The sequence below is a fragment of the Galeopterus variegatus genome, unplaced genomic scaffold (genome assembly GCF_000696425.1).
Source record: "Galeopterus variegatus unplaced genomic scaffold, G_variegatus-3.0.2 Scaffold140, whole genome shotgun sequence".
NCBI lineage: Eukaryota > Metazoa > Chordata > Mammalia > Dermoptera > Cynocephalidae > Galeopterus > Galeopterus variegatus.
The window spans coordinates 536,272-559,751 of record NW_007726251.1 but is presented as its reverse complement, the minus strand read 5'-3'; the positions used below and the strand labels follow the sequence as shown (position 1 = coordinate 559,751).

Below are 23,480 nucleotides of genomic sequence, written 5' to 3'. Positions count from 1 at the left end.
GCCTGGCTTCCCAGAGCCGGGCAGGGCAGGCCCGGGCCTGCGTTTTCTCACCGTTTCTCTCCCTTTTCCCCAGGGCTTCTGTTCCTGGTTCTTCAACAGTATAACCATGAGGTAAGTGCCTGAGCTCAGTGAGCTTGTGACAGTGTTGCTTTAGGGGGTGGGAGGATGGGGGTGTGGAGTCTCCTGCCAGAGTTAGCAGCCCCCGGCTCAGGATGACAGAGCATGGGCTCTGTCCCCCCCAACCCCACTCCTCACCTTCCACAGCCCAGCACAGGCAGAGGACACTTTCCGGGTTACAGTTGGTGACATGGGAACTGGACATAGCCCGCCACCCTTGTCTCTGCCACAGCCCTCAGGGAAGAACCACTTTTAATAGCTGGGTGGTTACTCACACGCGTATAAAAATGAACGTCACACCAGAAAAAAGAAAGCCTTCCTGTGTGCTCTTTGCCTTATTTCTGTGAACATCATCCATCGTATTTGTCAAGAGGGAGCCAAAACACTGGGCAGAGGGCAGGCTTCCTCGCTCCGCCTCAGCACCCAGATTACAGAGGGACAGTCCTTGCCTGCTCATTTTCTGGATTTCTTTAGTGCCAGACCCCACTTGGCAAGGAAGCAAACCCCAAGTCACCTGTTCTCTCCTGATTCCCAACACCAGCCAGATGCTTTGGCTGAGCAGACATTTATCAGAACTCTAAGCCCCCACAGCATGAGTGCACCCACCCATGCACACACATGCACATGCACACACACAAACACATGCATGTGTGCACACAGCTCTGCCTCCGCCTCAGAGACCTGTACGCTCCTGGACTCTCCGTGAATATTCCCATCTGTCCTGCCTGGCCCACCCTTCAAACCTCCTTTCTGAGTCCTTTCTTGCCTGGTGATGCCCACTTTAGGGTGCAGTCTCACTGCTCCTCAGAGACCACGTGCACCAGGGGGCCTGAATGGGCCTCTTGTTTTATTTCTTTGCAGAAGTCACAAGACTTCTTCCCTCATGTACCTTCACACCCACCATTCATGGTGAGTCCTTCAAGGGCTTTGCTGAGAGCATTCATACTTTGTCACGAGAACTTGCCCACTCCCAGGAGCCACCAGGGCAACCCTTTTCCCCAAAACGAAGGGCTTGGGAGCCTGGGGAGCTCAGGGCACCCTGACTGGGCCTAGGACCAGTGGCCTCTTGTGTTTGCTTCCTAACCCCATTAATGGGGGACCCCCCACTATGGCCTTGGCCTCCAGTCTCCCTTCCTCATTCATCAGAGTCCCCGGAAAGTGATATAGCTACTCTGTGTGTGGCTCAAGAATTGGCCTCCTGTGGGCAGTAGAGGGGAGACTCTTGTTTCTTGGCTCCTTTCTTGGTTTGCTTTGTTCATTTTTTGAACATGCACAAGCCAGCATAAAGAGAAACATAAAAGCCCACCTCCCGTCTTTCACACCCCTCTCCACAATAGTCCTGGTCAGCCCCTTCAAGGGAGCTTTCCTTTTCCCAGCATTTATGATTTTTGTAATTTTTAGGATAACCAATAACGTGTATGAACTTTTGGAACTTGTTCCCCTGGGAGGCTGTACGGGCTGTCTGTAGGTTCCTGCGTTTAGCAAATTGATGAGTGATAGACAAAGTATAGTGGCAAATTAGCCAGACCTCTGCACGGGGACGAGGGAAGGAGAACCTGGACGAGGATGTCCATCCTGGCTCACCACATCCTCAGGTCGGAGGGAAATGGAACCCCTGGGAGTAGTTTGAGGCTGACTTTCTGGATTTTCTCCGCTGCCTGCTGACACATCAGACGTAGGGTACACATAGGGCAAGAAAGAAAGTATCTGTGTTATGGGGGACTTGAAGCCCACACAAAAAACATATAACAAAACTTCATGAGCAGGAGTCTATGTGTCTCTGCGGTGTGCGTGTGAGCATGAAATGACAGACTCGGGTCACTGCTTATACCTCTAGTCACCAGGTAAAATGGGCACAACAGCAAGAAACTAAAGGAAATTAGCCACACTGCAAATAGTCATCATCTTAGGTTTGATGAAATTGTGGATGAATTATTTTCTTCTCTTTTGTATTTTCCAAAGTTTCGATAAGCATGTGTTGCTCTTATATGTTTTTAATTGAAGTATAACACACATACAGAAAAGCGCACAAAAAATAAATGTACAGATTAATGATCACAAAGCAAAGCCTACGCCACCACCATCCTCATCCAGAAACAGAACGTGGCCAGCATGCCGGCGGCCCTCCCCTGCTCCCTACCAGTGCCCTTTCCCTTCCCCCCTCTTCAAGGTAGCCGGTATTCTGGCCTCTAACTGTATAATTGCCTATTTCTGAACTTGATATAGGAAATCATGCGTATGTGCTTGTGCTGGCATCTTTTACTCAGCATTGTGCTTATGAGTTTCGACTGTGGGTCGTTCATTTCTCTCACTGTATAGTATTTCGTTTTATATATATCACAATTCTTGTGTCCATTTCACTTATGATAGACATTTAAGCTGTTTCCAGTGTGGGGATTTTGCAAATAATGCATCTATGAGATTCTTATAGATGCCTCTTGATGCACATGTCATATATTTCTGTTGGGTAGAAAGCTAGGAGTGAAATTGCTAGGCCTTAGGATGTGCATGTATTCAATTTCTGTAGATAATACCAGCTGCTCTCCAATGTGGCTGTGCTAACGTATACACCCATGAGTACAGGAGAGCTGCCAGTGCCCCACACCCCCGTCAACACTTGATGTTGTCTAGCTCTCTAACTTTGGCCAATCTGGCAATATGGGGTGCTATCTCATTGTGGTTTTCAGGTATTCCTTTTTAATTTAAGGGATTAAATTTTGTAAAATAGACTTTTCAAAAAATAGACTGCATGTCAATATCACTAGTACTTTTTCCAGTGCCTGCACCATAGCAAGCACTCGAAATGTTTGAAGAAGGAATAAAAAGATGAATGAATGCTTGATTTCAAGAGTGTTTCTGGATTCCTAAATGTTTATCTGTAGCATAGCCTCTATCTTTGATATGTCTGTGAAATCCAGTGAAATACACTTCTGGCACAACAGAAGCTTCAGGAAGAAGGGTGCTGTTGCCCCCAAAATGTGACACTTCTGGGTGGGGTGGTAATCTTCTCTCACTTTCCTCCACCTCCCCCGCACTTAAGCTGTGGCTGCCTGGCTCCTGAGGCATGTCCTTGTTGTGGGTCTCTTCCAGGGACAGCGATCTGATCAGCAAGTGCGGCGACGACGCCCGCATCTACATTATGTTCCAGTACCACCTCATCATCTTCGTGCTCATCCTCAGCATCCCCTCCTTGGGTGTCATTTTGCCCATCAACTACACTGGAAATGTTCTGGGTAGGTGGAGTTCGGGGGCCCTGGGGCCTAGGCCACTAGACCCAGAGGCAGCCTGGTGGACCCATCAGAGCTTGGATCTGGGGGGTCTAGAAATCTGGATTTTAATCCTGCCTCTGGAAGTGAGTTGTCGTGTGACCTTAGACAAGCTGTGCCCCAGTTCACCCATGTGGAGACTGGACACGATACCTCCTCTGTCACATGTTTGACCCAGGGCCTAGTACCTAGTGGGCATGCAGTATTAATTCAGTCTGGAACAGAATGCTTAGTCATGTCCCCACACTGCACCTGGCCAGGTGTTCATGGAGGCCCTTCTGTGACATGTGAGCCACTACCAAAATCCTTGAGCTTGATTCCCCGTGTCTACTCTGTTGGACACAGCGTTGCAGGTGCAGAACTTGTCTTGTAGGACTTCCACCCACTCTCACTGAAACAGGGTAAGTGCTTTTGACAAAATAGCATTGTAGGTGAGGGATTGACTTTGAAGACAGAAAAATCTTGGCTTGCAACTTTTGCCCACATCTGCTCCCCAGAAAACACCTTTGCTCAAGCTAATGTATTATGCGATCTTATATTTGGCAAATCAATCTCCCCAGGCCTCAGTTTGCTCACCTGTCTTGGAGATCGGGATAAAATGTGTCGAGTGTCTACTACAGTGCCCGATACCTAGTAGGTGCTTAGCAAATAGCAGCCAGTATTGCACTTAGCAGTTGGAGATGGACAGAGCTGTATGGAGGCTGTACAACCAGCCTTACCTTGATTCCTCGGGTTTCTACCTGTTTCCCCTCCTCCAGAGGTGGATCTTAGTTAATTCAGTGTAGCACATTGACTGTGCCACCAAATTCCACTACCAGACTAAATAAATTCTGAGTCCTCCTTTCCAGATTTTCATTCTTAGAGCTAGCATGTTGGCAAAGATACTATAATGCAGGATTTTTAGACACATTTCACAAAACCTGGAGATGTCTGAACCAACAAACTAATATACTTAGCCAGAAAGATTTACTCTGTTTGAATGAGGCAGCGTCACATTTCTGGTGTTTCAGGTTCTTGTTGTAATCGTGCCAGTGGTGACAGTGTTGCTAATTTCTTCATTCTGCTCATGGCCAGACAGCAGCTCCTTACACTCCTTTCTTGGTGCGGGTCGTGTCCTGGGGCTACCGTGCAGAGTTGGTCTCGCTTTACTGCCGAGAGCCCCAGTCAGCAGTACCAGGGCGAAGAGGCCTCTGATGTTTTTGTTGGAAGCTGGGGACATGCTCTGGGAGCCAGAAGGAAGAGCAGTTGCAGGCAGGCATCTCTGGACCCGAGGCCCTCATTGAGGAACCTTGAATTCTGGTGCCCCACAGCACTCAGGGAGCCGGGCTCCTGGTCAGCAGCTTTCTTCTCTTTCAGACTGGAACAGTCACTTTGGTCGGACCACCATCGTCAATGTCTCCACAGAGTAGGTAGCTGATCTTGCCTTTCGTGCTACTGGCTGGGGCATTGGTGGGAAGAGAAGGGCCACCGAGTCGGTCCATGCCACGGGCCCTGCTTTGCTGATAGGAAAGGCCTGGTTTCCCTGGGAATTCAGGTCCTGAGTGCCATGCCCGAAGTTGCATTCTCTTGGTGGGGCAGGACTCCTGGGGCCTCACTGTCCTTGTCTGACATGAGTGTAACTACCCAAACTGGCCACTCCTGAAGACCTGGAGAAATGGTCCTCTTTCCCTGGGATGTGCAGCTCCCAAGAGGCAGAGAGCCTGCACCAAGGAGAGGTTGAAGTGACTGCTTCCCAGCCCACCAACAGATCCAAGTCAGCCCTCACACACTGAGGGGGTCGTGGGCCTGAGGGTCTACCCTCTGTGATTTCCGCAGTGGAAGGGCTTGGGTTCATGCCCCATGTCTGCCACTCACTGGCCCTGGATCCAGGGCAAGGCACCCCTCCCCCTCCGAGCTTCAGTCCTGGTCCACAGTGGGGGAAGGGCTGTTGGATATGATCTCTAAGCCCCTTCCCCCTCACAGTCTGGGAACATCAGCCCACCTGATTGGTGGCCAGATCAGTTTGTACTGAACCAAGTGTGACCCTGGTGGCCCATGCTGAGGCCCACCGGTGTCCTGGCTGGGCTCAGCTGACTCCCTGCCAGGGCTGCAGAAGCAGTTCCAGTAAGTGTGAGTGGGGGTCACACTCCCACCCTGTCCCCCTGCCCCCACCCCTGCCCCTGCCCCATACACTCCTGGAATATGCCTTGGGGCAGGCCGGCTCAGCCAAAACTCTAAAGTCAGCAGAACAGTGCATGGCATCCTCTCACCTCCCTTTCAGCCACCTCCTCCCCCGGGTGCTGCCACCCAGAGCACAGCTACCAGCTTCTTCCCTGGGCCAGTCCCTAGTCTAAGGTGCCTGCACCTTCCCAACAAGAAGTGAATTCAAATAGAGCAGCAGAGAGCCTTTGACACCCATACTAGCAGAGAGCTGCAGTGTTCCTTAGAGACCGTGTAACCCTCTGGCCCTCTGCGGAAGCTAGATGGGGAATGGTATGTGAAATGTCAGGCACTGGGACAGGGAGCAGAGGAGATATTTTGAAGCAAGGCGGCCTTTCTCTCCTCAAACCACACCAAATAAGGTGGGCCCTATTTCTGAGCACTAATCCTGGCCAGATGCCTTAGTACAGCAGCACATGAACCAAAAGCAGGAATGGTGAACATGGCCCCAGTGCCACCACTCCTCCTACCCAGGAGAGGCACAGCGAATCATCAGGATCCGCCCTCAGGGCCTGCACATGACCCAGGGCCCTCTTCCCTTGGCCTGCTGGGCAGCCGTGGGGCCTGAGCCACGGCGCTAGCATACGACATGGCAGTGACGGATCTAAGTGCTGCAGCAGCCCTGGGTCACCTCCCAGCACTGCCACTGTGATGAGTGACCTTGGACAGGTCACCTACCCACCCTGGTCCTCATTTCCCTGTGGGTAAAAGGAAGATAATCATAGCACCTCCTGGTCACTATGAGAGTCTAGTGAGAAAATGCATGAAAGCCCTTATTCCCACCTGCACCCGGCCCCTCAAGCACTCGGTAACTGTCAGCCCTTCCTAGCTGGAGCAGGACCCCTTCTCACCACTGCCCCCTTCCGAGGTACCTGAGTGTCTTGCCTCTAAGGGGGTGGTCCAGGGAGGCTGCCTGTAGGGTGGGAGAGGGGGGTCTAGAGGCCGTGCACAGCGGGCTCTGCACGATCTCACCGTGGCACCTGTCCCCTGTCCCCCGCAGGAGTAAGCTCCTGTGGCTGCACTGCCTGTTCTCTTTCTTCTACTTCATCACCAACTTCATGTTCATGGCTCATCACTGCTTGGGGTTCGTGCCCAGTAAGAGCCAAAAGGTGAGTAAATGCGGAGCTGCCAAAGCTGCTCCCTCTTGGCTGGAGTCCCCTCCCCAGCCGGGCCACCCACTCCTGCCTGCAGAGTAGTCCCAAGTTGGTCCATCTTTTGGAGGGGTCTCACCTGGGCATGGGCAAGCCCCCTCCCCTTAGCCTGGTACGTAATCACCTGTCTCCCCACCTCCTCATCTCCTAAACCCTGTGCTCTGACCCCCAATCCCTACCCCTGCACCCCGACTCCAAACCCCCTAGCCCTCGACACAGCTGTCCCAGTTGTTAAACCATTGAAAGTTTCAAACTGGTTGGTAAACATAGCTGCTGCCCAGGTGGTACCTCCTGTCCCTACACCTCTGCAGCCCTGGCCCCTCTCCAAGGACCCCTGGACTGCGCACCATCCACAAACTGAAGGGTTAACAAACACCCAGGCCAGTCAGGGCCTCCTGCTGGACTGCTGGGTGAATTTTGACCGGCCCCCTCCCGCTGCACCCTTCTGCCATCTCTCTGAGGTCAGAGATTCCCCGTCTTGCCCCTTGTGAGCACCACCGTCTTGGTCTGCATGACGCTCACGACCCCCCACCCCCACCCCAAGCAGACCCTGAGGCCAGGACTTAATAGCGTTCCTTTATTTGGGAGATGGTCTCAGGAAAGCCAATAGGGGAGTGGGGGAGTAGCCGGGGAAGAGAAGGCACCAGTAAAAGGGTGTTGAGGGACAACTTACCAAGCCGGAGCTTCATCCCACACCGGGGAACTCTGGGAGCTGGTGTAGAACATGTGCCCTAGAATTTTCCCAGCCTAGAGGTGAGCAGTCAGTGCTGTTTTTCCACAAACTTGCCATCCACCAGTGTTTGAGGGCTGTGTCTGGGGACATTAACACTTCACTTCCTGCCCTGTGCACAAGCCGAACACGCTCCCAGGGCCAGGAAAGAGCACCAGGAGAGTCTTGGTGTTTGGAGTACACAGCAGCCCTGGGTGTGCAGAGATGAACGCCGAGGGGCCACGGGCAGGCACCGGCAGTTTCACCTGCCAGGACCAGTGGCCTGACGCAAGAGAAAGGCCAGGACTGTCCATGCTCTGGTGGGAAGGGCAGCAGTGAGAAGGGACACCCTCGGCTCCATCCTCAGCCTTCAGAGGTTCAGTGGTGTGGGACTGGCTCCTTCGAGGCCATCCATCCTAAAGACTGGTTCACTGTAACCCACCCCAGAGTACAAATGCACATGCCCTGAAAAGTTACCCGAGTGCTTCGGCCTGCGGGGCATGGAGGCTTGGGCTACCCGACCAGTCTGGACTCGGCTACTTCAGCTTCCTTATTGCCACCAGAAGCTTTTACCAAGAGCCCAGTCTCTTGCAGCACAGTTTGCCAGACTGTCATCTTGAAGGAGATGGCTCAGGAGGACATTTCACACTCACAAAATAAATAAGAAGCTTGGGGGAGGCTTCCCACCCTCTCCCCAGTCTTGCTCATGCTCCCGACTCCCTGCCCAGTCTAATGTTAGGGATGTGCCTAGGGACATGGGGCTGTGCAATGGGAGTTGCAGGGAGATCAGAAATCACTGCGGTGCCACAAGGGCAGCAAGTGGGTGTGAGCAGCTCTGTCCAGTCGTGGAGCTCTGGTCCTCCACCTGGTCCTGTCTGCAGCCTTCTGGCTCTGCCTCCCTTGACCAAAGCTGTCCATGGCAGGGGGCCCACAGCTGGGGCACAGAGAATACACAGGCACTGTTTGCTGACCTCAGGGCTGCCTGGCTTGGCTGGGACACCATGGGCCGGAGAAGCTGGCCCTCAGCTTACTCAACAAGGAGGCCCTAGGCATCAGACAGCCTGGTGTGAGCAGAAGGCCTGTCTTCTTTCTGCATTTCCCCTCCCCGCCCAGGTCACAAGGACGCTGATGATCACCTATGTGCCCACAGACATCCAAGATCCAGAAATCATCACCAAGCACTTTCAGTAAGTGGGTGGGGTGGGCCGAGGCATGCATTGCCTCCTCTGGTGACCCTACCTGGGTCCTCAGGTGGGTAGTGAGTTGGCACAGGATGGTGGGGCTACGGGCACCCCAGGAGGTGACTCCCTGGACTCAGCTCAGGATCACCTGTTCAGAATGGGGAGGGCCGCTGGGGCTGGAGCAGGGTTCCCTGCATGGCACTGGTGTGATGTGGGTGATGCTAATTTTCCTTTCCCCTATTGCCCCAGCCTCTGAACCCAGGGAGCCTTTGGGCCACAGCTATTTAGAGCAGATCATCTTGAGACATCTTTTGTGACCCCAAAAGGGACACTGTCCACTGAGATAATTATCTTTCCATAACAACCCTCTCCTGAGTCCCCAGTGGTTGGAGTTCTGCCCCCTAGCCCCTCTCTGAGTCATCTAGTAAAGACGCAGCAACTCAGATTACCAGGGTTCAAACCCTGAAGTTCAGCCTTAGCAGCAAGGATGGATTCACCCCTCCTGGGAACCCCAGGCAGCTGAGCCATGCAGCCCTGTGGGCTATCGTGCTGGACAGTGGGTAGGGACAGCACCTCCCCAGCCCCACAGGCCAACTTAGCATCCATGTTTGTGGCTGCAGCGAGGCCTATCCGGGGTGCTTTGTGACCAGAGTCCACTTCTGCTATGACGTCAGGACCCTGATTGACTTGGACGATCAGAGGTAAGGCCTCCGTGGGGGCTTTCAGGGTCTGGGGTGGGAGGAGAAGGGGAGGATGGGGCTCTGTTGGCCCCTGACTGGAAGGACCTCCCCCATTGTCTGCTGCTGACAGGCGACACGCCATGCGGGGCCGGCTCTTCTACACGGCCCAGGCCAAGAAGACTGGGAAGGTGATGATCAGGATCCACCCCTGCTCCCGCCTGTGTTTCTGCAAGTGCTGGACCTGCTTCAAGGAGGTAACTGGCTCGGGCACCGGGGGCATGGCAAGGGAGGGGCTGGGGCTCTAGGCTCTGTGTCCTTGCCTGCACCCTCGGTCCCCTGGCCCCATCCAGGTGTGCTCCAGTGCTACAGCACCCAGCTCCTCCCCTCCTTTCCACCATGTCCTGCCCCCCTGGCAAGCACACAGAGGAGATAACACCCTTCTGGGGGCCCCCTCCAGAGCAATCCAGGGAGGCTTGCTCTTGTCTCCCTTCTGGTCTTGGACGGGAGGACCAGAGAGAAAGACCAGAGAGTACACAGCAAGCTGCAGTCAGCTGCCAGCTCAGGCTTCCAAAGAGATAGGACAGGGACATTTGAAGGCAACAGCCTCTATCTTATCACCCAACCACTGTAGCTAGAAGGGGCCTCAAGACTTGGACACCTGCCTCAGGGAGGACTGACCTGTAGCCAGTCCTGAAATGTGGCAGACAAATTCTATCACCTCTCTGGGGTCCACCCCAAGTCTGAAAGCCCCCCTTACCCGGAGCTATGCCTCGCTTACCCCAGATCTAACAGCAGGGAGTGAATTGCAGCATCACAGCCTCTTCCTGTTCTAGAGGTGGGCCTTCGGAGCCTACTGAGGTCCTGAGCTCTTTCTTTGCCAGGCTTCAAAGCCTGCCCCGGGCTGCTGAGTGGGCAGGAGCCCCGTGTCCAGGCAAGGCCTGCCCTTGCCTGCTGCCTCCTGGCCTCTCCAGCTCTGAGGGCCGCCTCTCGCCCCAGGTAGATGCAGAGCAATATTATAGTGAGCTGGAGGAGCAGCTGACGGACGAGTTCAACGCCGAGCTCAGCCGTGTTCAGCTGAAGCGTCTCGACCTGATGTTTGTCACCTTCCAGGACTCCGGGATGGTGAAGCGGTGAGTGCCTGGGCCGGCAGCATGTAGCACCCAGCCCAGCCCCAAGTGTGGGCCTCTGCTTCCCTGACACCATCCTCTGTCACCCCCATTCCAGCCGAGGAGGAGGAGAGGGAGCCTCCCTCTGGGCTGCCATACTCTGACCCGCCCGCCACCCCTCCGCGCTCCTCATGGGAGCTGCCATCTTGCTTTCCTGAGCATGCCCGTACCTGTGTCCCCAGCTGCCGGGCTCACCGTGCCTCCAGGATGCTCAGACCCTGGGCTCCTTGCTCCCACATGTCCTTGCTTCAACACAGAGGTGGTCAAAGTAGCCTTTGACCTCTTGGCTCCTCTTCCGGGCCTTGACAAGTGTGACATCATTTTCTCCCTCCCTGCACACATTCCACCCCCTCTCCTCGCCATAGGTGGTGCTAGCCCTTTCTTGGCTCCTGCGGCCGGCCTCCCTGTTCATAGCCCTACAGTTCCCTTTCTCCTCTGCCTTAGCCTCTGGGAGCCCCACTGCACCAGGAGTGAATTAGGTCCACTTTGGAATGTTCCAGAAGGATCCTTAGGACTGGGCCAAATAGACGGGAGCTCCAGAATCAGTCTGTTAAGGATTGTGGGGGCCTTCCTCTCCCTGATCATGAGCCCGATCATGCTGAGCAATTTGTCCTCACCCACCCCAGCCCTGCAAAGGAGTAGTGGAGCAGCCCAGATTTCAGCCGCAAACCATGATGCGCAAGTTTGAGAGTCACACGCTCAGACTTCTTATCTGTCAAATGCAGTTACTGCCCTCTGCCCTGCCCACCTCCCAGAGGGTTGGCAAGGGATAGGCTGTTCTACTTTGTGTGTGTGTTATATAAAGCAATGCACCCACCTAAGATAACACTGTTCATTTTCTGAGAAACCATCATTTGGGGGAGAGGATCTGAGGCTTAATTACAGAAGAATATGATTAGAAGGCCAAAGATGCATTCCAGTGCCATCGCCTGCCCCTCACTGGTTGTGTCTCTAGAGACATCAATTTAGTAATCTGTGCAATTGAGATTATATTAATCACCAATTGACACAGGGTCAGGCCCACAAAAAAATTGATAGCAATGATATTAAGAGGCTAAAATTAGTACTTCCCCATCAACCTCAAAGAAAAGCATATCTATGTGATGTCACTGCTGTTAAGGGGGAAAGATGGGAGCCGAGAACCATCCCCTTCCCGGGCAGTCTGGGCACCCTCTGGTGCCCCTTTCCTCCAGAGGGCCTCTGGAACTCTCCACCTTCTAAGGTCCTGGAGACATACTCAAGGCTTCAAGAGTCCCCATGAGGTAGATGAGCCCCGACCTGTGCACTGCCACAGTGGCCCTGGGACCCTGGCATGAGACCCTCTTAAGCCCCCAAACTACTGTTTCCTCCTCTTCTCCATCTCTGCAGCATCAAGGAGGATTACAAGTACATCCAGTGTGGTGTGCAGCCCCAGCAGTCCTCAGTGACCACCATCGTCAAATCCTACTGCTGGAGGGTCACTCTCGCCCCTCACCCTAAAGACATCATTTGGTAAGCCTCCTCTGTCCCTCCCCTCTCCTCTGTGCTCCTCTGAGACTAAGGGAGGCCACAGGACAGGGCCTTCTCTCCCACTTTGTTGCCCGGCAGAGACTCCACAGGGACTAAGCCCAGTGCTGTGCAAATACAGCCCCTGCCGGGCTGGGCCAGCACAGCCTCTGCCTGCCCCTGAACACCCCCACCAAGCGTGGGAGGCACTCAGGCCTTGGGGAAAAGGTTTTTCCTGCAGAAAGAACTCAGATCCATTTCTTGCTCCCCTGTGAGGTATCTTCAGAGCCTTTACAAGTGGTGTGACTGAGGGAAGGCTCAGGGGCCTGTTGCATGCAGGTCTGGGCATGTGGCTGCATTAGACCAGGGCAGCCTGGTCCCACAGTGGGCATGCAGGAAGCAGCACGTGGGCTCCCTCCAAGGGCTGGGACCCCTCCAAGGGCTGGGACCCAGGGTCTAAGCGTGCCTCCGTCCTCTGTCCCTCCCCAGGAAGCACCTGTCAGTCCGCCGCTTCTCTTGGTGGGCCCGCTTTATCACGATCAACACCTGCCTCTTCTTTCTCTTCTTCTTCCTCACCACGCCCGCCATAATCATAAACACCATCGACATGTACAACGTCACCCGCCCCATCGAGAACCTGCAGGTGCCTCCCCTGCTCAGGCCAGGCCTGAGGGCCCCAGGGAGATCCAGAAAGAACTCAGGCGAGGATGGGAGGGGGGCCCACTGGGACGGGGCTCTGGAGCCCCCGCACCACCAGTGTTGTGGAGGTGGCAGTGGTGTAAATGGTGGGGCAGAGTGTCCTTTGTTCTAAAGAGGATGAGTGTGGGTCACTGCCCACCTTAGGGACTGGGGCTGGGAAGGAAAGGGGGAGTAGGGGCACTGCAGGGGTTCGGGGTAAGTCTAGGGGGATGCGTGGCCCAGTCAACGTGGGCTCAGAGGGCTTCACTGGATCAGGCCATCCTATACCAGCTAGGGGTCCAGAGGGGGTGGCAAGTGTCAACAGCTCTGCTCTCCCCAATTTCTCTAGGGCTGGGGGTTTCTGATCTGAGTGGTAGGGCTGAGGGTGAGCAAGAGTAAGGTCCCAACACAGCCCTTTGAGAGAGATGGGACCTCCAGATCTGTCTCCACCTTCCTTCCTTCTCACGGGCTCCAGGCTGGGAGCACTCAGCACTGAAGGAGGACCCCCTCCACCCACGGTGCAGTTCAGAGGAAGCACGGCCCTTCCAAATTCTGTAGTCTCAAGGCTGTCATCATGAGCCTGGAGGGCCCCTCTCTCCACGTTATGCCCATGCCTATTCCCAGCAACTCACACTTCACGGCAGGCCCCTGGGGACCCTGGTCCACCCTGCTCCCCTCTCTCCCCCACTGCACACACAGCATCACAGTGTAGGTAGGTGGTGTCGCTTCCCTAAGGTGTGAGATGTGAGTGGCAGCGGCTGACTCTGGCCTCAAGGTGAAGTCACTGGGAAAGCTCAGGCTGCCCCTCCAGGGACCTGCCCAGAAGGTCCTCGGGGACTCCACTTGACCTTGGGGTGGAAGCTTCTGTCTGCCCCTGCCAGACAGACTCCTGGCCAGGAAGGCATATGAGAAAGGCCGGGCCCACTGCACAGCCTCAGGAAAAGTGGGCCACCCTGGGAGTGAGCTGCGGGAGGAGAGGCCTGGGGTACACGAGAGTCAGGGACGGCCTGCCAGCAGAAGGGGCTCCTGGCACTAATGTCTCTGCTGCCCTCCTCCCCTCTCCCCTACAGAGCCCCGTCGTGACCCAGTTCTTCCCCTCCCTGTTGCTCTGGGCCTTCACGGTGATACTGCCTCTGATCGTCTACTTGTCCGCATTCCTCGAGGCCCACTGGACCAGGTGAGCGGGGCCCTCTGCCCTGCCCTACCCCACCAGCCGGTACTTGGGCCTCCCATCTGGCCTAAGGAATAGAAGTGATATGGGATGGCTTTTAACCCCAGAATACCAACAGGAGTTTTCTTTTATTTATATATATTTTTTTCATTTTACATGTTTATGGGATACAGTTTGTTGTTTCAATACATGTGTGTACTGTATAATGATCCAATCAGAATAGCTAGCATATCTATCACCTGAACATTTATCATTTCTTTGTGTTTATAACATTCAAGATCCTCTTTTCTGGCTATCTTGAAATATACAATACAATATTATTAGCTATTGTCACCCTAGGGCACCAGAACTTATTCTTCCCATCTAGCTGTGACTTTGTAACTTTGTACCCTTCTACCAACCTTTCTCCATCAACCAACAGGTGTTTTCTTTTTGGAAGGAGGGGCTGGGTGGTCTCTGGGCCTCTGGCCTGAGGGATGTTGAGAAAGAGCCACGATCTAAGGGGTGTAGGGCCAAACCCAAGCCCTCCCTGGGCTTCTCCTTCAGCCCCAAGCCACGTACTGAGGGGATGGGGGTGGGGAGGGGGGTTAGACATGAGCGAGGCAGTGCCAGGAGTTCCAGGCAGAGAGCGCAGGGTGAAAAGACCTGTGTGGGCAGCAGCAGGTAGGCTACTGTGGCCACAGCAGAGGGGCCCATGAACTCAATCTGGCTGTCAACACATTTGGCCCACACAGTGCCAATGCTTTAAACCATCAGGAGATTTCCCATTTGCTAGCCCTAATAGTTCTATGGTGCTATCTAATTGGGTAGAAAGGATTTGCCATATCCTGGACAGGTGATACTGCTATAGTCTGAAGGTTGCGTGGGTCTCAAAAGTTATTCCTGTGCCAGAAGTTGCTACCATTTTACCAGGCAGTAAGCCAGAAGGTTTTTCCTAACAGAGATCCTTACTGGCCTTTCCTACAGCCAAGAACAAGGCTTCTATGGATAATTGAAACTCTGCAGGGATTCCGAGTATCATTGGTAATGTCTCTTTAACACAGAGATGTCATATATATGGCACAGGTATGGCCTCCCTGCCTTCCTGTGTCCAGGGAAGACATCACTAGTTGATCATGCTATTCGTTTTTTGCTGCTCCCAGTTGCAGCACAGCTCCATGCTCCATGGAGATGGGGTTGGGTTGCACCATCAAACCCATTTCCTAGCCCAGGCAGTGAGCTGCTTCTCTCCCTTTCTCTCTCCATTATGTAGTTAGGCCTTGGGTTCTTGTTACGTCTCACACACTGATGAGAACCTCTCTGTTTCCTTCTAGATCGAGTGAGAATCTGATCATAGTACACAAGTGCTACATCTTTCTGGTGTTCATGGTGGTCATTCTGCCCTCTATGGGACTGACCAGGTACCTCACTTCCAATTATCTCTCCTCTCTCCGCCAGGCTCACCCCAGAGTTAGAACGTCCTCTTCAGATACTGCAGGCCTACCTGTGGGTACTGCGAACGCATTCCTCAAAGGACCCCTGCCTGTCATGGGTATAGCATGAGCCAGGTGTCATGCAAACTCTAATACGTCAGCCCTCAAACTCTGCCCTCAAAGAGCTTATCCCCAGCTGGGGAGATAAGGCATACCTGCTAGCTGACCAAGCCCAAGGTGGGAAGAGGGCCTCCAACAAGCAGCAGAAATTCAGAAATGTGGGAGGAATGGCTGGTGAAGGTTTGCTGGAGGAGGTGGCCTTGAGCTGAAAAACCAAAGGGCTGGGGGCAGTGTGGACCAGCCAGTTGGAATAAAGCAAGTGTCTTTGGGGACTGTGCCAGGGAAGAAGGAAGGAGGGAAGCCAGGCAAAGAGGAATTGATCCCTGGGTCCTACTTCATAGAGGTGCTAACTAAAGGGCCGGCTTTGTTCTTGCTTCTAGTTTGGATGTCTTTTTCCGCTGGCTCTTTGACGTCTACTATCTAGAACAGGCGTCCATCCGCTTCCAGTGAGTACCTGCGTGTGCACCAGGGCTTCTGTGTGCTCACACTGGGGTGGGTATGTGTACCCTTCTGGGAGTCTAACACCTGTATTTGTCCACAGAGGTCTAGACCAGTGCATGTGGATGCTCTTCATCCAGTTTTCCCCAGTGGCAACATTTTGCATAACTATAGCACAGTATCAAAACCAGGAAATTGACACTGGTACCATGCACAGAGCTTATTCAGATTTCACCCGTTTTACATGTAATCTGAATGATGTCTTTAAGTGCCCAAAATACATGGATTGCAAAGAAAACCAAATACACTAAAATATGGTTATCACAATATTTTAAAAATCAAATTTGTGACGGTATTTATTAACACATCAATAACAAGATAATGCATTTGAAATTTTGGCAAGCTTAAGTTACATTTTATTGTTTCAAAGACCAATGTGAAAGCTGATATTTTTTATTTACTGGAATAAGAACAGTAAATTGGGGCAGGGGTGTCTTTGACAGGGCAACATGCAGATCATGTTGGACATCCAGCAAATTTCGATTTTTTGTTTTCATGGTTACAAGTGTTGAAAATCCCAGTGTTCAAAGATATGTTGCAAATGACATGCAAGCTTCCATCGCTTGTGCTCTATAATGCAAGGACCAGAATTTGCCAGGGTTTCTGCAGTTCAACTAGCATTGTAAAAACTGCTTTTTCCCCATAATTTGAATGAGTTCATCTTTGGCTAGGCCAATATCTTCAGTACAGTTTATATATGAGAGAAAGGGGTTGTGAGCCCATGACTCAACCCTGATGCCATCAAGAAAGAATGATGAAATTCTTTTAAGGAGTTCTGAGATGTGTTCAGAGGCTCACAGATACCTCTTATTCAAGGAAGTTGACAGAACTGTGGAGAGGAGAACACTGGAAAGCAACAGAAATGTCTATAGCAGCATGGCTATTAGGTGGCTGGATGACTGCTTGTTGAAGTTGGCCACTTCAAAAACACGTCTATAGATAGGAGAATTTCAATCATGTGTCACAGCAACAGCTAAGACAACTGTGGTTCGTTGCCCATATTCTTAATGAGACCAAATGCTAAATTGCAGTTAGATTAGTGAAAATGGGCTGGCCAGTTACTCAGTGGGTTAGAGCGTGGTGCTGATAATGCCAAGGTCCAGGGTTGGATCCCTGTACCAGCCAGCCACCAAAAAACAAAAACAAACAAACAAACAAAAAAAAAACCCCAAAAAAACCACAGAGGTTAGTGAAAATAAAGACAATTTTTTTTCCCATCCAAGATCACAGACCGCCCCCCCCCACCCCGAATTTTACTAATGGACTCTCCAGAGTCTGTGGCCCTGGGTCAGACACCCCTGCTTTGGATCAAGCCAGTGCGTGTATCCCCTAACACACCCACACTTTATGTACCCTGCTCAAAAGGGCTGCTCGCTGATAAACACTGAGCTGGGGAGAGATGTGTGTATGAAACTTCATCCTCCTCGTCTGCATCTCCACCCCCACCCCAACTTCCTCTGCTCTTTTCTTTCTCTCTCCTCCTCCTTTCCAACATCTCTCCCCTTTCCCTGTCCCCCTGGCTTCTGTCACTGTCTTCCACTCTCCCCCACTGTCCAGGTGTGTGTTCCTGCCAGACAACGGTGCCTTTTTCGTCAACTACGTGATCACGGCGGCTTTGCTTGGCACGGGCATGGAGCTGCTGCGTCTGGGCTCGCTCTTCTGGTACAGCCTCCGCCTCTTCTTTTCCAGATCAGAGCCAGAGAGAGTCCACATCAGAAAGGTACAGGCCGGGCCCTCCCCTGAGCACAGTTTCTCATGGGGGGAGGGCCTGCCGGGTGCACTGAAGGACCGAGCTGGAGGCATGGTGGGGATGGGTGGCTGCTGCTTGGACACTAGGGTTGGGAGGGAGTTGGCCTGAGGCCTGAGCTGTCAGTTCAGCTCCCAGGAGGCCATCGAGGAGCCACAGAAGCAGCCAAACCAAGGGGCCAGGCAACCTGAGGGTGACGCCTGCCTTCTGCCCCCAGAGCCAGGCAGAAGACTTCCAGTACGGGCGCGAGTACGCGTGGATGCTGAACGTCTTCAGTGTAGTGATGGCATACAGCATTACTTGTCCTATCATTGTCCCTTTTGGTGAGTCATCTCTGAGGCAGACCCAGAGCTGCACACGCTCAGACTGGGAGGAGGAATCGAGCCCCTCAACATCGGGCCACCACCTGGAGCTTGAGGAGATCTGGGACAACCTGGGGCGGGGAGGTGTCAGGGCCAGGGCCAGGGCCAGCTGGGGGGCTGAGGGTGAATGGCTGTTGACAGAGGGTGTTTGTTGAATGAGTGCTTGAGTGAATGACTCTTCACCAAGCTGGAATGGCAGGTTCTGCGGGCTCAAGGGAAGCTTCTGGTCCCAGAATTCAGCACCACGGGGCACCCACAGTCTGTTCTTGGCTCTTGCTGCTTTGGCAGCCCTGAATCTGGCTTCTCAGGCCTGTGGCGACCTTGGGGCAGCATGGGTCCCAACTGCTGAAGTAGCTACTGAGTATGTCTCTGTCTTCCGGCCCCCCAGGGCTTCTCTACCTGTGCATGAAGCACTTGACAGACCGCTACAACATGTACTACTCCTACGCTCCCACCAAACTGAATGAGCAGATCCACATGGCCGCCGTCTACCAGGCCACCTTTGCACCACTCTTGGGTCTGTTCTGGATGCTCTTCTTCTCCATCCTGCGATTAGGTGGGTACCAGCCTGCCCCACTGCTCTGTGAGTCCCTCCACACTGACTCTGTCAGAGGAGAAAAGCCCAGGAAGAGCAAGATGACGCTCATTGGACTCGGCCATGTCTAGTGGCTTCTCTGGGCCACAAGAGCCTGTATTAGTGTCTCGGCAGAGTTTTGAGGCTAAGGGGAGGGTTTGGACCAACATGGTCCAAGTTGTATGGATTTTGGTTCCCAATCTTCAGGGCAAGAAACATCGTATTCCTTCATTCTAACTCAAGGCTGGCAGGAAATTGAATATTAGCTATTCCGGGGCTCGGTTCCCATGACATTTCCTCTGGGGTCCTATCAGATGCCTGGTTTGTGCCACAGGCCTGGAGGAGGAATCAGAGTCTGCAGTGGTGGCCGACTTTGCCCTCACTCTTTGGCTACACGAAGCTGCTGTCCCTGAACAGGGGAGCTCAGAGACACCCGTGCAGACAAAGTCCCCATAGGCCACAGGCTGGAAATCCCTCAGCAACCTCCCCTCTGAGGCCACCAGGCAGCCCCAACCCCACTGCCCTTCCCTCGGGACACTTGACTTTAACCTTCTCAGTGGAGCGGAGAAGGGGGACAGTGCTTGCTTCACTGTCCCCATCACAATAGCATCCGGAAATGGCCAACTCATTCACGTGGCTTATCCATTTGTCGTCACCCCCAGGTTTTTATCCTGCCAGCCTCTTCCTGCCTTCTAGCAGACAATGTTCTCCACAATGCTTTATTTCTAAGAATAAAGGACATGTTTATTATCAAAAATAGAAAAAAATATAAAAACCAAAACTTAAATTGCCCATAGTCTATTGTTACTTTACAAAATTGTGATCAACCATACTATAACATTCAGTCCTGTATCCTGAGTTTTTTATTGAACATTATGTTCTGAGCAATTTCCTGTGTCATTAAAAGACTGTTTGAACACATGCCTTTCAACAGCTGCCTTAGAGTCTGTCGGTTTTATTCAGTTCTCCCTTGTTGGATATTGAGGTTGTTTACCATTTTTTGCTGCTATAAAAACACTGCAGTAATCAGCGTTAAGCAGTGACCTTTGACTGTAATGAGTGATTTTTAATATTTACCCAGTTAGAAAACTGCTGCCATAAAAAAGGGACTGAATATCTCTAAATGAAATGCAAATGACATTTGAATTCGGGGTTACATCTTGGTGCCATTAGCACCGATAACTGAGCATGCTTGCAGGAAAGGTCAGAGATTGTGTTTAGGGGCAGTGGCAGAAATGGGGACTCAAAGATACCTCTATGGTGTTGGAGGTAACTGACAGGTGGAGAAGGACATGTTTAATGGGTTCTTAAGTAGATACTTAAATCAATCAAAACATTTTTTCTCATGGAATCTAGAAGATGCCAAATTCTAAGCTGGTCACATAGAAAAATTGGACGATGTTCTGGTGTCAGGCTCATTGATCCTAGTTGTTCTTGGAGGAGAATTGGGCAGTGGTCTCTCTGTCCCAAGCTCAAAGCCCCTCCGGAGGTGCTGAGACAGGCCCCAGGCATGCCTCAGTTGGGTGGCATCTCAGCGGGCAGACTCCTGCCTACAGCTCCAGTGCTCAGGCTCCGAGCCCATGGCCTTTTCTTCTCCTTGGCAGGTTCCTTCCACACCATCACCTTCTTTTCCCTGTTCTCTCTCATCATTTCCATGATAATTGCCTTTTTTGGCACTTTTCTGGGGAAGCTTCGGGTAATCAACGACTATGAGGTGAGTCACCATCCCGCCCTTCCTCCACTGGCTCTCTCAGCTCCTGGGGGACTCTGCTGCAGGGTCCCCTCCTGGCCTGGGCACCCATAGCACCGCAGGACGACAGGGTCTTGCCTTCCTCTGTGACTGTGAGGCATGCATGCACACCTGGCACTAGCTTGGGCACTGGCCCCCATTCAGAAGACAGCTGTCCTCTCCTTTTCTGCCCTCGGACACCTCCTCCAAATGGGGCTGCTGGCCCATCCCTCCTACAGTGTGAGTCCGGTCCAGCCACAGAGCTGAGAGCACCATTCCCAGGGCTGAGTGCTGAGAAAGGATGGAGCAAAGGAGCAGGGGGAGAGCTGATGATGACCTGGGAAAGAGGGGACAGTCACTTCCTCACCTTTAAGAATCCTAGGCTGTCGAACTTGAGGCCATCGTGTTTGGAGTGCCCCCCTTATGACTCCTCTGGCAGTGGGGCCCACCCAATCATTGGGCCACCTGGGAGAAGGGAGCCAATCCATGTCCTTTCAGAGGCATGCTATCAACACCGTGAGTTCTAGATCAGCATTTCCCAAAGTGGGTGTCTGTACTGGGGTACTGGAATGATTTCTAGTGGACCAAAACATAATTTTTAAAATTTTTCATTGTTACTTATTTAGTTTTCTAGTTAACTTTCTGTATATGGCAACTGGCACAGACTTTCTGCTTATAATTGTTTCCTTTTAAAATGAATTTATGCAAAGAAGAGAAAGTTGATTTTGAATACTGACACCCTGTGGAGTAGAGGAGGGAGCCTCTTGGAGGAGGGTCTTCTTGCTGCTGGTGTCTCCGTATCTGCGGCTCTGGGCACAGGAGCCCACTGCCTGGCCCCCCTCCTCCACCTGGCTGAGTGCCATGCTAGTGAAAGGCCAGAGTGAATGACTCCTCTGGCTCTGTCTTTTTAATACAACAACGTCTGGTGATTCTGGTGCCCAAGTGTCCACTCTAGAGGAGGATGACAGGGAACCTAGCTCTTATTAGTTTAGGACTATTCCAGATAGAGAGGGGAAATCCCAGGAAGAAAGAACACAGTGTTGAAGTCAAGGCTTTTCCTGGGGTCAAAGCAAGCCTATCTCTGAACTCTAATCCCATCTCTGCTTACTTTCCTCCTATTATGATCCTTGGAAGTAGAACATTCTAGAAGGAACTCCCTAGCATTCCAGCCCTCTCTCTGCCAGCTGGGCTGATGGTCTGGAGAGACAGAAGACGAGTTGAGTTCCAGGGTGGCATGAGGCTTGGGTGCAGGGTCCAGGCTCCACTGGGTGCGGGGAGAGGGGGGCAAAGAGCAGACACCCCCATTCTGTGACCTCCCACCTCTCTCCCTGCTGTAGCCCGAGGAAGAGATCCAGACTGTGTTTGACATGGAGCCAAGCAGCACCTCCTCCACACCCACCTCCCTTGTGAGTCATCGCCTTCGCCCTGGGGAACAGGTCAAGAGGGCGGTGCCTGGAAGAGTGGCATTGTGGGGGGCCAGCACTTAGTGCCCACCCTGGGAATTGGGGAGGAGATGGGGGCACCCTGGGCTCCCGCCTCTGACGCAGCAGGACTTGGCCCAGGTCCAAATGCTGCCGTGGCCCTGGCTGAAGACACCGGAAAGGAGAAGAACCATTTACTCAAAGAGGAAGCGCTTGGACAGGGCAACTGAGATCTCAGCCACCTCAGCCGTGTAGATGCAGGGGCGTGCTGAGGCTCGGCCTCAGGACTGAAGGCTGCCTCCAAGGGCACAGGTGCCAGGCAGAGCGGCACAGACAGAGCTGCAGGGAGCTATTGGAGGGCTGCACTGAATGGTAAGGCAGGGGTGGCAGATGAGTGACCTGCCAGCGTGCAAAGAGGCCAGGTGGACTCAGTGCAGGGGCCCAGCAGGCTGTGCGCTGGCTCTCGCACCAGGGCTCGGCTTGGCCTGGAGGGGCACGAGCACTCACCCGCGCCCCTGCCACAAATGCAAATACAGGGCCACCAATGTGGGCACCGAGCTGGGTACCAGCCTGGCCCGTGCCCCAGTGCCAGGGCGCCTTGGAGGAGCATTGACGAAGGGTGCTGGCCAGCCTGGGCCTGGAAAGCTTCCCAGGGGAGGGAAATGTGTAATGATTCCAGGAATGGGAGCAGGGGTTGCCAGGTGAAATAGGGTGTCAGGGAAAAGCCTTCTAGGAAGAGAAGCTCCTGTGCAAAGGCCCAGAAGAGAGAATCAGAGCGTTTGGGGAAATTGAAGACAGTGCTGGGCATGGTGGAAAAGCAGAGTGGGCGGCAGGGCCCGGTGGGAGATTAGGCTTTCTTTAGTCATGGGTGGAGTTGGATAAAAGTGCATAGACAGAAGCAGACAGAACACCAGTGGGTCATGCAGTGCTCAGTCACGAGAAGGAATCAGGACTACAGAATGAATGAAACACGTTCTGAAGGAGCAGTGGACTAGGAGTTGGGAGACCTGCCATTAAACTAGCCCTGGGACCTCATAAATGTTCATTAAATGGTCAAGAACAATAAGGTGGGTGGGATGGGCAGGACTCAGACTGCTGGGGAAGAAGAAGAATCATGGCTTGGAGGAGACAGAGGTGTTGGGGGATAGGACATAGGGGAGAGGGTGTGCCCAAGGCCTGGCTCCGGGTGTGACCTTGCCCCCATCTCCCCTCTTTCTCCGAGCAGTTGTATGTGGCCACCGTGCTGCAGGAGCCAGAGTTGAACCTGACCCCGGCCTCCTCCCCAGCCCGGCACACCTACGGCACCATGAACAGCCAGCCGGAAGAGGGAGAAGAAGAGAGTGGTCTGAGAGGCTTTGCAAGGGAGCTGGATTCGGCCCAGTTCCAGGAAGGGTTGGAACTGGAGGGCCAGAGCCAATACCAATGACTGGGACCAGAGGCCTCCACCTGGTGACTCCAGCAGAGGGCCCAGGGGAGGGCCCAGCAAGGTAGGCAGGAGGGCAGCTCGGACCTCCCCACTACCTCCTGCAGACTTTGGGAAGCCCCCAGTGGAAACATCTGTCGCCTTGGCCGTGGGCCATGTGGAGGCCCCCACCTGCTGAGCAGCTGGAATGGGAGGTGCTAGGAGTGCAGAGGGACTCCAGGTCAGGATGGAGAATACAGGCAAGCACTGTGTCTTGGGAGAGGTGGCTGAAGCCCTGGGCACAGAGACTGAGTGCTGGGGTACCTTCCTGGGGTCAAGGTGGCGAAGGCGTGTGTAAGGGCAGAGGCAGAAGGAAGCCCGCCAAAGGCTCTCCGGGGTCTTTGCCCCCCTG

At 53.3% G+C, this 23,480-nt stretch overlaps 1 protein-coding gene across 1 annotated transcript in view; it reads left to right on the top strand.

The window, feature by feature from the left end:
- The window catches only part of TMEM63C (transmembrane protein 63C), a 50,951-nt gene extending 27,859 nt beyond the window's left edge, over positions 1–23,092 (top strand). The window contains exons 7-25 of the mRNA XM_008590445.1: positions 74–111; positions 3,208–3,350; positions 4,740–4,788; positions 6,583–6,691; positions 8,556–8,629; positions 9,244–9,324; positions 9,434–9,557; positions 10,300–10,433; positions 11,838–11,960; positions 12,444–12,597; positions 13,703–13,809; positions 15,117–15,203; positions 15,716–15,781; positions 17,391–17,553; positions 17,798–17,903; positions 18,331–18,498; positions 20,121–20,230; positions 21,583–21,651; positions 22,892–23,092. Of these exons, the coding sequence (XP_008588667.1) occupies positions 74–111; positions 3,208–3,350; positions 4,740–4,788; positions 6,583–6,691; positions 8,556–8,629; positions 9,244–9,324; positions 9,434–9,557; positions 10,300–10,433; positions 11,838–11,960; positions 12,444–12,597; positions 13,703–13,809; positions 15,117–15,203; positions 15,716–15,781; positions 17,391–17,553; positions 17,798–17,903; positions 18,331–18,498; positions 20,121–20,230; positions 21,583–21,651; positions 22,892–23,092 (2,106 nt within the window). The remainder of the gene's footprint in view (positions 1–73; positions 112–3,207; positions 3,351–4,739; positions 4,789–6,582; positions 6,692–8,555; positions 8,630–9,243; positions 9,325–9,433; positions 9,558–10,299; positions 10,434–11,837; positions 11,961–12,443; positions 12,598–13,702; positions 13,810–15,116; positions 15,204–15,715; positions 15,782–17,390; positions 17,554–17,797; positions 17,904–18,330; positions 18,499–20,120; positions 20,231–21,582; positions 21,652–22,891) is intronic.
- The last annotated feature ends 388 nt before the right edge of the window (positions 23,093–23,480 follow it).